The sequence below is a fragment of the Gracilinanus agilis genome, chromosome 2 (assembly GCF_016433145.1).
Source record: "Gracilinanus agilis isolate LMUSP501 chromosome 2, AgileGrace, whole genome shotgun sequence".
In the NCBI taxonomy this organism is placed as follows: Eukaryota; Metazoa; Chordata; class Mammalia; order Didelphimorphia; family Didelphidae; genus Gracilinanus; species Gracilinanus agilis.
The window spans coordinates 303,588,183-303,601,696 of NC_058131.1; the positions used below are offsets into that span (position 1 = coordinate 303,588,183).

A 13,514-nucleotide genomic window follows, 5' to 3' on the forward strand; every position below is an offset into this window, starting at 1 on the left:
TTTTTACAAGGCAACTTCGCCTCCTCGCCAGCAGGGGGAGACACCCTCTAGTCTTGATATGCCAAGAAGCGGCCAGGGTCTGTGCCTGCCGGAAGGGCGAACCTAAGAAAGTCTTCCTCTGATTGGGTCTCTGTGCCTCTGGCTACTGGCCAACCAGAGGCATCCGGTGGATTTACGTCACCACTTCCCAGGGTGCAGCCCGCGTAAATTTGAAATGGCTGAAGGGTTGATGACTGCTGAGGATCTGGAAGTTGAGAAGCCGGCCCTGGAACCCCAAACGCCTGGGGTGCCAGCGAACGAGCAGCACGGTGTGCATTTCCCTGTCCCCGGGGTGACCGCAGTGGGCCTGGCGAGCGAGAGGGGGCTGCTGCGGCCGTTGTTCGCCCCTTGAGCCTGCCGGGTCGCGCTTGCTCTCTCTGGCTGGGCTGGGCGTGGGGGTCCCTCCCTTGTGTGTTCTAACCCCCCCGGACCACTCGGCTAAGGCGTCGGGTCAGGAAGGGCCCTGGGGAGGCCAGGACACGTCCAGACTTGATCCCGTTTTCTAAATCCCTCTTGACTGTGTGATTTTGGGCGGGTCCCTTGACCTTTCTGGGCCTCATTTAATTAACTTGGTCTGTAAAAGGAGGGGACTGGACGGGGTTTCTGCTATTGACTCCCTACCTTGAGGTCGGGAGTACCATGGACCCCCTCAAAGCCTGGCCAAGAGAAGGCAACCAGGAAGGTTTATTTTAAGGATAAGAAAACTAGGGGAGTATGGGGGTGGGGATGGCGGCTGCAGAACTATTTAAGTAATTCATATATTCATACAAATACGTAAAAAGACTGTCCTTCCTTTCAAGCGCGTTTCATGCATTTGGGGAACGGTAAAAGTAGGAGCAAGGGGAGAGGCCAATTTAGGTTTGGTGTTTGGAAAAATTCTCTGATAGTTTCAGCTGTCTACAGTTGAACTGGAAGTAGTGAGTTCCCCATTGCTAGGGATTTTCAGAGCCACCTGGACGGTCGCGGGGATGTTGTACTGGTAGTGAGTGCTGGATTACCTCCTGTCCTTCCTGACTTGCGATTCTGTGGAATGCTCAGGACCTGCCCAGCCGGAGAGGAGAGAGGGCAAAGTTTGGACTATATGTCTGCTCTTCAAACCAGTTATCTGCTGCTCAAAACATTAGAAGCAAGTCACTTGACCCCCATTGCCCACCCTTACCGCTCTTCCACCTATGAGACAATACACCGAAGTACAAGGGTTTAAAAAAAAAAAAAAAAAATTAGAAGAAGGTGATTGCAATAGCTAACTCCCAAAAAGAATAGCTAGTGATTTTTATAGTGCTTCAAAGTTTGCAAAGCTCTTTTCGAGTATTGTCTCATTTTATCCTCACAACAAACTTAGGAAGTAGGTGCTAATAAATCTTGACCACTCAAGGCTTTAAGTTCAAATGGACATCACCTCTGAGCATTGGCCCCTCTACTTCAGCCTCTTAAGTCATGGGGGGAGGGACTTTTGATCCTGGTTTCTGTGCAGTTGGAGAATTTGCCACACCTGAGCTACATTCCCAGCATCCTTTTAAGTTCCGTCCTCCTTTGACATACAGGGGCTTGGAAGATAAATTTGGCTGAGACCCACGCTGTGGGTCTTTTTTGGGAGCTTGTGCTTTGTTTTGGTAAAGTGCTTTTTATTGGCTGTCTTTGCTTTGCTCACTTTACTGAAAGAATCCTTTTTCTTTTCCTCCACTTTTTGTTTATTATTAAATAATATATACATATATGTATATATATATGTATATATATATACAACACACACACATATATTTTAAAACACTAGGAGTATTTATTTTTACTCCTACATTTGGTTGAGAGTTCATACACTCTCATGAATCCTTTAAATACTAAAGTATTATATTGTAAGAAGCGTGGTGATCTAGGTGAAGGTCCAGGACCCAATTTCATGAGAGAACAGTAGTCTTAGAATTAGAAGACCCAGTTTAAAGTCTTGCCTCTGACTTTAGGCAAAACCTCTTCCTTCTGTGGGCTTCATTTTTCTTACCTGTAACATAAAAGGATTGGATTTAGACCTTTCCAGTTCTGTTCTTTTTTAACCTGAGTTGAATTGCTGACTGTTAATAAATAACTTCTTTCTGACTTTGAAAGTAGATTTTTTTTCCTTAAACTTTTCCTTACTTATTTTCTCTGGATATTTTTCTTTGTCCTTATTACATCCTGTCTTATAAAATATGTATTTCTGTACATGCTGTATCCCCTCCATGTAGAAAATAAATATTCCATTAAGAGAGCACCATGAAAATAAGTTCCTTGAGGAAAGGAATTATATTATTTTTGTCTTTTTTTTCCCCTCTCCTACTTTGATACTGAGCACATAGTAGTTCTTAAAAAAATGTTTCTTAAATTGAATTAAAAGGGGAAGCTGGGTAGCTCAATGGATTGAGACTCAGGCCTAGAGGTGGGAGGTCCTAGGTTCAAATTTGACCAAAGATACTTCCTAGCTATGTGATCCTGGGCTTACTTACTCCCCACATTGCCTAGCCCTTGCCACTCTTCTGCCTTAGAACCAATACGTGTATTGGTTCTAATGTGGAAGGGAAGAGTTTAAAAAAAATGAATTAAATCATAACTTCCTTCTTTGATAAGTGGAAAAACAAAATACTTTTTCTACAGGAAGCCTTTCCTCTCCCCTTCTTAATTCCAGTGCCTTCCATCTGTTAATGATTTCCTATTTATCCTGAATATAGCTTACTATATATGTTTGTTTGCATGTTGTCTCCCCTGTTAGCTCTTGACCTCAAAGAGCTTACACAATCTATCTTTTGCCTCTTTTGTATCTACAGTGCCTGTCACTTAGTAGGTATTTAATAAACATTTATTGATTGATTCTTGAGGAAAACTTGTTGTAAACCTTGAAGTTCCTTATAAATCTGAGTTGTTAATTAGCTTTCACACCAAATTCTTAAGAGGAAAGTACTTTGCTAAAAAGTTAAAAGATTTGGGGTCAACTAGATGTCTTGGACTGAGAGCCAGGCCTAGAGACAGGAGGTCCTGGGTTCACTTCTGGCTTCAGATATTTCTTAGCTGTGTGACCCTGGGCAGGTCACCTAACACCCCTTTACCTAGCCCTTACTCCTCTTCTACTTTGGAACCAATACACAATATTGATTCTAAGTTGAAAAGAAAGGGTTTAAAAAAAAAAGAGATTAGATAGCAAGTTATTGCTTTTATTCTGTCACTTTATGGTTTCTCTAGTTTCAACACAGTCAGTATTGCCATTCCTGAAATGTAGGACCCCATTGCACTATAATTCTCCATTTCCTGTAGGGCTAAGTAATGCCAAGTGCAGGCCAGGGCAGACCCTAGACTTGGAGTAAAAAGAGTCTAGAAAAGTAGGAGGGAGAGATAAGATAAGTGAATGCTGCCAATAGTTAGTGCATACTGATAGTAACTTGTTCTAAGACCTTTACTCCTCTCAACCTTAATTCCATCTGTAGAATGCTACCTTAAATACTGACATTAGTCAAACCCTGTTATAAAATGAGTTGTTACTATTTAGAATGAATGCTGTGTGGGAAATAGGTAAAATTGGGAAGTCAACATAGAAAAATAAATTTAGTAATGTTATTTGGCTATTAAAAGTAGAAGCACAGAGAGGTAAGGTAGAGAAATGACTAGACAGTAAATGTTTGATATATGATTAATCATATTCTTATCATTGAGGGCCAGCTTATAGTTTTTTAAAGTGCCAAGACCCCTAGGGAGGAGGAGTCCCATGGTCTATATAAGATGAAAGTAAACCTTTTTCTATTAAAGGTTATTTTATCACTGTATATTAAATGACCACTGTGAACTTGAAGTTGTGTTAGAAAAAAAAAGAGAGCCTCTCAGTTCTCTAATAATGCTAGTCTTTAGAGAAAGAGTCATAAATTACCCTTTTCCCTATTCCCCATCAAATTTATAGTATTGTTATAAGGGAAATGCCATATGAGTACTGAATGTTGAATAAATGAGAAGTGCTAAATCATAGTAAAGAAGTAGAGGTATATTCTTTGGAGAAAGGACAGAAAAGCATCTTTTGATCTAAAAATCTAATCTTGCAAAAAGCTCTTAGGATTTCAACATAGAACTTTTAATTTGCTATGTTTTCAGGCTTGTTTGGATAAACATTAGTTGCATATCACGAGGAGAGAGGTAAATAAACTGTTACCAGACTACTCAATTTGGGCTTTTCTGTTGAGTGTTTTTAATTTTTGTATGCCTAGAAAACATTGAAAGTGTTCAGTAAGTTGAATGTTTTCTTTTTTATTCTTTTAGACTTATTTGAAGATGAAGATGCACTCAGTGATAATAGCAGTCATGATAAACCAGGGACTGTTTGGCAAAGGTTTGTGCCAGAAGGGAATGTACCTTTTCCAGACATTTTCCAAACAAATCAGCTTTTGTTCTATGAGCGATTCAAAGCCTATCAAGATTATATTCTAGGTAAGTATTCACTTTGCATATAAGATGTGCTTTCTTGCTTCTCATCTATTCAGTGTATTTGTAATTTGGTGGGAGTATGGTATTTTTTTTACTGCGCTGCTGTATCCTAGAACCTGCTTTTGGAATTACTGTGTAAGTAGGACCCCTGTTTCTGAGGGAGAGAATAGAATCATCTTTCCTACCTATTCATTGGTTGTGGGACCTTGGGCAAGCAATTCAACCTTTCTGAACCTCAGTTTCCTCATCTGTAATATGAGGATGGTAATATTTTTTACTACTTCATAGGGTAGGTACTACAAAGAAATGTACATTTGTAGTTCAATGTATTTGAGAATGGTCCTGTCAGTCTGATTGCAGTGTTATATTGAGAATGGAATGCATGCACTGAATGGTTGGGTGGACAGTAACTTCCTTCTGCTTTATGTAGTATAAATTCTTATTTCAAGTATTTAATTTGTTTGTAGCTGACTGCAAGGCTTCCGAGGTAAGGGAATTCACAGCTGAGTACTTGGAGAAGGTCCTTGAACCATCTGGATGGCAGGCAATCTGGCGCACTAATGTGTTTGAGGTGCTGGTTGAGGTAAATTTAATTCAGTTGTTAAGACATTTGTCTCTAGCTAAAAGCACTTTACTTCAGACTGTTATAGCCAAAGTACTTATTTTTAATTAAAGTTTATGAGCTGATTGAAAATAGCATGTTTTCCACATCTAATTGCCATAGTGGATAAAGCATTCAAGCAAATTTTAAAAGCAACTGAAGGAAAGCTATTTGGGAATCTCAGTAGTTTAAGTTTCAATGTTCTCCTGATAAGGGGAAGTTGACTATAGATCTATGGAGTGTAGGTGTTTTGAACTCATTTAAAAAAGAAGGTCTAGTTATAAAGTCAACAGCAGTTTCAATTAATTTTTTTTTGTCTTAATTGTAGCACATTAAATAGTTCAAACCAAATAGGCAATATGAGACAGCTCATTTTTTGCTTAACAAATCTGTAGTTATGTGGTTAATCTCTTGGTAATGTGCCCCATTGCAGAAAGTAAAACAATCTTATTTTTCAACTGACTGGATCTTTCCCATTAAATTTGCACTCTAATTACAGCTCTGAATTTTCTCAGTGTTTGTTAACTGGACCACAAAAAACCCTGCTAAACTGTAATGTTAAACTGACAAGTGTGAATATAAGTAGCTATACTACAACTCCTTTAGAAACAGTCATTACTGTACTTATGTACAGGACAGTGAATCACAGATGTTGCTTGTGAATTTTTGATTTTAACTCAATTTCTATATTAATTTGGAATAAAATTCACACATGGATTTTATTAGAATAGTTCCTTGAGAATCTTCTGGAATAATTTTTTATTCTTTGAGATCAATATTAAAAATTATATTTGATCAAGATACCTTTTTTTTCCTAGTTCATATGGGAGTGAGGATACCTTTTATTGTCTGAAGATGTTTTGGTACCGATTAACTTTATTTTCAATGATTGCCTCACCTGGTTTACCCTGTTTTTTTTTTTTTGTTTGTTTGTTTGTTTTTTTTGTCCATTCTCCCTCCCTTATTCTCTTTAATATCCTACTTCCCTATAGGGTAAGGTAGGTTTCTATAGCTGGTTGAGTGTGAGAATTATTCTTACTTTCAGTTGGTTCTGATGAGAATAAGGTCCAACCATAGCCACCCCCAATCATCTCCTCCACTGTATTTGCCTTTTATGCACCTCTTAATGAAAGGTAATTTATCCCTTCTCTCTCTCCTTTTCTCATCTTCCCATGTGTATTTCTTTCCCATCCCTCTTTTAGGTGGAGAGAGGATATCAGCCCATCTTATTTAGCTTCCTTCCTTCTTTCTATATATACTCCTTTTAATCCCTATGATAGTGATATAATTCTTAAATATCTTAGGTACGTTTAGGTTTCTTGCATACTTTTAAGTACTTATCTTTCTCAAGTATCATAGATATTTAGTTATTTCATTTTCACCTTCCCAGGTATGTATGTACATAATTCAACTGTATCAAAATCCCTTAAGTTTTCACTTTACCTTTTTATGTGTCTCTTGAGTGTCAAATTTGCTCATCAAAATTTCTTTTTAGCTCTGTTTTTTTTGGTCAAAAGTATGAAATTCCTCTATTTCATTGAATTTCAATTTTTCCTAAAGGAAAAAGGGGGAAAAAAAAGCTCAATTTTGATAGGTTTGTAATTCTAGGTTATAGTTCTACGTTCTTTGCCTTTCAGAATATCATGTCTTCTAGTCCTTTAATGTAGGAGTTGCTAGGTCCTGTGTAATACTGACTGTGGCTCCTTGATATTTCAATTGTTTCCTTCTTGTTGCTTGTATTGTAGTACCTTGTAGTACTTTCTTCTTTGATCTGGAAATTCTGGAATTTGACTATAATCATCCTAGGGTATTTTATTTTGGGGTCTTTTTCAGGAGGTGATTAGTGGATTCTCTCAATTTCTGTTTTCCCTTCTTATTTGAGAATATTAGGGCAGTTTTCCCTGATGATTTCCTTGTAAGATGGTGTCTAGTCTCTTTTTTTGATTGTAGCTTTCAGGTATTCCAGTGATTCTTAAATTACCTTTTCTGGATCTATTTTCCAGGTAGGTTATTTTTCCAATGAGATATTTAAGATTTTCTTCTGTTTTTTTTTTTCCTTTTTTAAAAAAATTTTAGCTTACTGTTTCTTGATGTCTTATTCTTTCATCACCTTCTATTTGTCCAAATCTAACTTTTAGGGAGTTATTTTCTTCCTCAAATTTTTGTCTTTCCTTTCGGTCAATCATACTCCTTAAAAAGTTGTTTTCTTTAGTGTGTTGTTTATTTATTTATTTTTAACGCTTTTCCATTTGGTACAATCTATTCTTTAGGGAGTGGTTTTATTCAATGTATTTGTGTGCCCCTCTTTCCTTTTGACCTATTTTGGGAGTTGATTTTTTCAGTGAATTTTTCCTCTTAGCTGTTGAGTATTTTGTCATTTGTCTGAATCATTTTTTAAAAAATTCTTTTCAAGGTCTTCAGGAATCATTTTGGGGCCTGAGAGCCTTTCACTTTTTTTTTTTTTTTTTTTTTTTAAGGCTTCACATGTTTCCTTTTTTGGTATTGCAGTCCTTTTCTGACTTTGTTTTTTGGTCTTTCCTGCCACTTAAGTAACTTTGTAAAGGCAGGATTTTTTTTTGGTTTTTATTTTTTTGCTCATTTCTCTAGTTGTTTTTTTCTCTTTATCTTATCTGTTTCTGGGGTAGAGGGTGTACTGCTCTAAGCTTGCAGAGTATTCTTCTCTGGTACTTTGGTTGGTCCAGCTGCCTTTGTGCCTCAAGGTGTGTTTGTTGAAGTTTGCAGCTGCTTTGTCCAACTATATTTTTATGGGCTACTTTGGCCAAAAAGATGCATCATCTGGTGATTGGTTAATCCTCTGGTGATGAATCTTTCTGTTCTTAATTCTGCTGGTGCTCAGATGTTAGTATGCTTTTGGACCAATATCTGAAGCAGTTCCAGTTTGATAGTACTTTAGGAGCTTGTCCCCTGATAGCATAATTAAAAAAAACACAGAATTACTTCCATACCATGATGATGCATTGAAGTAGGGCTTTAGTGGAACTGTTTCTTTTCATATAGGGAAAAAGATTCTATATAGGGAATATATATGTATATATATATATATATTTATTTTCAAAATTTTAATTTTTAAAATTCCGAACTTCAACACAAAAGAGCATTTCCACATATACAATAAAACATAAAAGGAGGTTTCTATATGAAACTGTGAATCTCCATGTCACACTGCTTATCTTATTTTAAAAAAGTTTATAATTCCACAGTATTTTTCAAAACTGTGCTTCTTTAGGTGAGAATTTTTCCATAAGTTAAAGATTTGTATTTTTTGTGGAGAAAAACTAGTAAGATTTTTCTCTCATAATGATTACTTTGCTATATTTCTATGAACAATAATTGTTTTCCTTTATCATTGGGTTCTAAAGAGGTTATTTTCCATATAATTTGAAAATTTTAGAAATCTTAAAGGATCTTCTTAAAGGCCCTTTGACTATTGGCATAGTACTATCAGGTCATAGAATTATTCTGCAGTGTTAAAAGTGATGACATTCACAGTAAACTTTTGAATTTAGAAAAATGCTTACATTTTTGGAATCAAACATGGATATTTATGATTTAACTTTAAAATCTTTTTTTCTTTTTTTAAATGTTAAGCTTTATCTGTTCTGTGTTCCTTAAGTAATAACTAATTACAGTAGGACCTCTTTTTATGCAACCAGTATATTCCCAGACCTTTTGTGTAGTTGAAAATCATGCATAATAGCATTCTCCATTATTTAATAAAAGTATTTTCTTAGACAAACAAACGTAGGCACTTTACAACTTTTCTTAGGCTTATCAGAGCTACCAGGATCCCTACTCTTGTATTTTGGGGCCATTATTAATAATTAAATAGTGTTAATGAAATAAAAGAGAAGCACTGCCCTGATGCAGACATGACATTACAAGTGAGAACTTTGGACAAAGATTGAAGTGTGAGCTAATGTTTGGCTCAAAACAATGTAGTGACGCATTCTAGCACTTCTCAGAGTGAGAATGAGTGTGAATGGCCAAACTGCTGTGAGATTTTAGCCGTTTAGGAAAATGGCTTGGATTTAACATGTAACTAAATATTTTTATTTTATTATTTTTTGCCTTCATTTTTTTTTTGATTGCCAAAAGTGTATACTTGAATTCACATGCGTTGAGTTCTTGTAACATACAGTATGAATTCATTTTATCTCTCCTCTAACTATACATTTTAGAGTTGGTTTTGATTTGGTCTTCCTTTAATATTTAAGTGCACTGGTGATCGCATTGGTGTGGGTAGTCTTATTATACAAATCAAGTACTTATCCATACCTTCTTATCCTTTCATTATTATTCTTATATTTCTATAAAGTCTCCTTAGTAGATTTATCCAATATATTGGAGGCCTTCCTCTGCTTCTCTTAATAGTTTATGGATAGCCATGCAATTTGTAGGATTGAGAACTAGAATGGATCTTCACAACTACCTATTACAAACCTCTTCTTTTGCAGATGAGGTGGCTGAAGCAAGGAGAATCAAAGTGACTTGCTCCGGGCCAACTAAGTGGTTGGCAGAGCCAGGATTTGAATCCAAATCTTCTGATTACAAATCCAGTCCTCTTTTTCCACTCTCCTGGCTGCTTGGTGGCACAGTGTAGGGGAGTGAGATTTGGCATTGGAAGACATGGGTTCTAATTCTGCTTCTGCCATTTTATTTCTTGTGTAACTTTGACCAAGTCACTTAACCTGCCCAAGCTTCAGTTTCCTCATCTATAGAAAAAGTAAGATTACTAAGATAACTTCAAGCTCTATATCTATCATCCTATATTTCCTAATTCTTGGGCTTTTGCTGCATGACTGATTTATCTCATTTTTGGCCTTGATGATACTGTTCATGGTACACCTCATTTGTGATTTATATTTGATAATAGGCTGTACCTGAACTTTCTCACTCAATTTAAAGTAAAACTCAAATACTACATAAAATAATTTATCTGAAAATCTGTGGGTAGTATTTGATAGAAAGACAGTTGAAATTAGGTTTCTAAGATTATTTGGAATAACTATGGTTTTAGGCCATCAGTTATTTTTTAAGAATGTTCCATATGCTAGGATCTGTAGTAGATGCGGAGGATACAAAAACAAAAATGAAACCTTTCTTGTCTCTAAAGAACTTACCTTTTATTGTGAGGACTGGTTATGTGTTTGGCTAAGTAATTGAAAAATATATACAAAATAAATACAAGGCAATTTTTTTGAGGAGAGTCTAGCAGATGGGGGCTCAGGAAAGCCTTCATGTAGAAGTTTACTCTTTTACTGAGGTTTTTTTTTTTTTTTTTTTTTTTTTTTTTTACCCTTGTACTTCGGTGTATTGACTTATAGGTGGAAGATTGGTAAGGGTGGACAATGGGGGTCAAGTGACTTGCCCAGGGTCACACAGCTGGGAAGTGGCTGAGGCCGGGTTTGAACCTAGGACCTCCTGTCTCTAGGCCTGACTCTCACTCCACTGAGCTACCCAGCTGCCCCTTTTACTGAGTTTTTGAAGGAAATGAAATTGTGAGAGGTAGAGGTGAAGGGTGCATTCCAGGTGTAGGAGATGGCCAGCCAGTACAAAGGTGGGAGAGAATTAGAGGGTGGAGTGTATATGGAGTGTGAAGAACAGTGAGATCACAGCATGTGTGAGAGGGAGTAATATATAATAAGGCTGGGTAGGTAACTTGAAATTAAGTTGTGAAGGACTGTAAATGCTTAACAGAGGAGTCTGTATTGCATCTTGATGCAATAGGGAGCCAATGGATTTTATTGACTAAAGAAATGACAGTTAAACCTGCATTTTAGGTAATCATTTTGGCATTTGTGGAGGATGGCTTGGGGCAAGGGTAGACTTGAGGGAGGGTGATGAACAAGGAATTAATAACTCTACATGTTAAAGCTTACATTTTTTTGGAAGTCTCAGACCTTTAAGTTGTTAAATCTTCAGTGATTTTTTTTAATGTCTTAGAAACAAAACTTCTACCAACTCTGCCAAAGAACTTGACAGCAACTGGTTTGGAAGGGACATTGGAGGCCATCTAATCTAACTCAAAGCTGAACAAGAATCTTTGTGACATCCTTTACAAATGATCTTTTAGTCTTCTTAGAAGATAGCATAACCACCCTTCCTCCTGGTGGATTAGACAGAATAATTCTAATTTTCCTTTCATATGACAGCCTGTCAGATATGTAGACAATGATTATTTCCTTTCCCTAAGTCCTTTCTTTTTTTAGGTCAAGCATTTATAGCCCTTCCTTTGCTGTTCATATGTTGTGGTCACTGGTTCTATTGCCATCCTGGTTGCTCTCTTGTAGATGTTCTCCTCTTGTCAATGTGGATTCTAAAATATGGCATGCAGAACTAAATGTGGCATTCCAGATGTGCCCTGACTGAAGCAGGGTACAATGGGATTGCCGCATTCTTGCTGTGTCTCCTAATGCAGCTCAAGGTTGAATTAACTTCTCTGAGTGCCATGGCATATTGCTTACTCATTGTGAGTTTGCAGTGTGAAGCCAAACTTCCAGGTCATGAGAAAAGAACTATTATCTAGATGTACCTCCTCTATCTTACTTTGGGAAGTTTTTTCTTTTTTAAACTGAAGTGTAGAACTTTATATTTATTCCTATGAAATACTATCTTTTATGTGATCCACCACCAAAACCTGGTCTTTTGAGATCCTATCATCCAGTGTATTTAGTACCCTTCTTAGCTGTGTGTTACTTATACACTTGATAAGCATGCTATTTATCAAATTGTTGTATTTTAAATTTCAGGTCACAAATGTGGATTTTTCATCTCTGAAAGCAGAGGTGAAACTTACTCAGCCTTACCTTTGTGAATCTCGGGTTAGTACCTTTACTTTGGAATGCATGAAAGAACTGCTGGAGCTGAAAGAAAATCGGTTGCCTCTTCAAGAACTGTGGGTTGTGTTTGATGATTCAGGCGAGTTTGACCAGACAGCACTTGCAATTGAACATGTCAGGTAAGAAGAGAAATGTATAAAAATGGTCCTGTATACATAAACATTGGATGAAATTAAGGTAGTAAAGACCCCAAAACAAAGCTATCAAACTAGTTATTATGTCTTTACTTAAAATATTTAAAGGTGGAGATTTTTTCTTTATATGCTTGCAGAAGCAGCAATATCCAAAGTTAAAACAAATTTGAGAAAGGACATTTCTTTGGTGAATTTTCGTAGGAGTTGTATTATTTGGAAATTATTGCTAAAGAATTTTTAAGGTTCTGGGAAGCTGGGGCTTATGGGCAGCATCTGTGAATTCAGGGGAAAATAAATATTATATGTTCTGAGACCCAAGACTAAAGACTGAAGAACTGACTTCTAACAAGATGGTAGAGAATGACATGTGCTAGATTTGCCCTGATTTTTCCATGTGCCTTACATTCCTTTTTAAAAATGTTTCTGGGGCTAATGCTAACTAAAAACTGGTCCTCTGCTCCTTCCTATCGTTTTTTAGGGAAAATTCCATTTTGACCAGTACTTTTGGGCATAATTTATTTCTACCTTACATGATTACTACAAACTTATTTCTGTACTTCAAATGAGATTAAAACAAATCAATATAAACAGGTTCAGGTATTATATTTTCCTGAGGTTTAAAAAAAATACCATAAAATAGGATCACTTATATCTCAAGTCTCATTTATTTTGGATAGCTGCTGTTTTTGTATCTTTAACTGATTAATTCAGGAGAGTGATTGGACGTTCCATTTCATTAAAAAAGGCTTAAATGAAAAAAGGACTTAATTTTTTATTCAAGGATAGAATATATTGTTTTTCCTTTTTAATTTTATCTACAAACTGGAAGACAAGTCCCCATATGATTAGTAAACTATCTATCCTATTATTATATTTTCAGAATGGGGTCTAGATTTTATAGATTGAAAATTCTTCTCTTTGTCACCTACTTTAATGCCAGGTTGCAAATAACATTTCTGATAGTATTCAAACAAATTTAGCATAAAACGCCATCAGTTCAATACTAAGCTAAGTAATATGTATTTTTTTTTATACCTTTAACTTCTATCTTAAAATCAATACTATGTGTTATTTTATCAGAACAACTAAAAAATATCTGAGGTGAAATTTGAACCTAGGACTTTCTGTTTCCAGACCTGCCTCTCTATCCACTGAGCCTCCTAGCTGCCCCCTAATAATAGGTCATTTTTGGTAGTACTTTATAATTATGAAATCTCATACTTCATATTATTTTATCTCAGTTTATCCTCACTGACCCAGCAATTTTTGTAGTTCAAATATCTGGAATTTTTTGCTCCTGAGGCTCAGAGAACTTAAGTGTTTTATTCAAGTTATATAGCTACTATTTGAGAAAGCTGGGTCTTGAATCCAGGTTTTGTTATTCTAACTCCCTTGTTCTTTCACTGGAACATATATTGTCTTTTCTTGGCTAAAGAACTGTGTTCA

At 36.3% G+C, this 13,514-nt stretch overlaps 1 protein-coding gene across 1 annotated transcript in view; it reads left to right on the forward strand.

The window, feature by feature from the left end:
* Positions 1 to 214: 214 nt before the first annotated feature.
* Positions 215 to 13,514, forward strand: part of SHCBP1 (SHC binding and spindle associated 1) — a 40,837-nt gene continuing 27,537 nt past the window's right edge. The window contains exons 1-4 of the mRNA XM_044661430.1: positions 215 to 308; positions 4,309 to 4,476; positions 4,941 to 5,056; positions 11,845 to 12,053. Of these exons, the coding sequence (XP_044517365.1) occupies positions 215 to 308; positions 4,309 to 4,476; positions 4,941 to 5,056; positions 11,845 to 12,053 (587 nt within the window). The remainder of the gene's footprint in view (positions 309 to 4,308; positions 4,477 to 4,940; positions 5,057 to 11,844; positions 12,054 to 13,514) is intronic.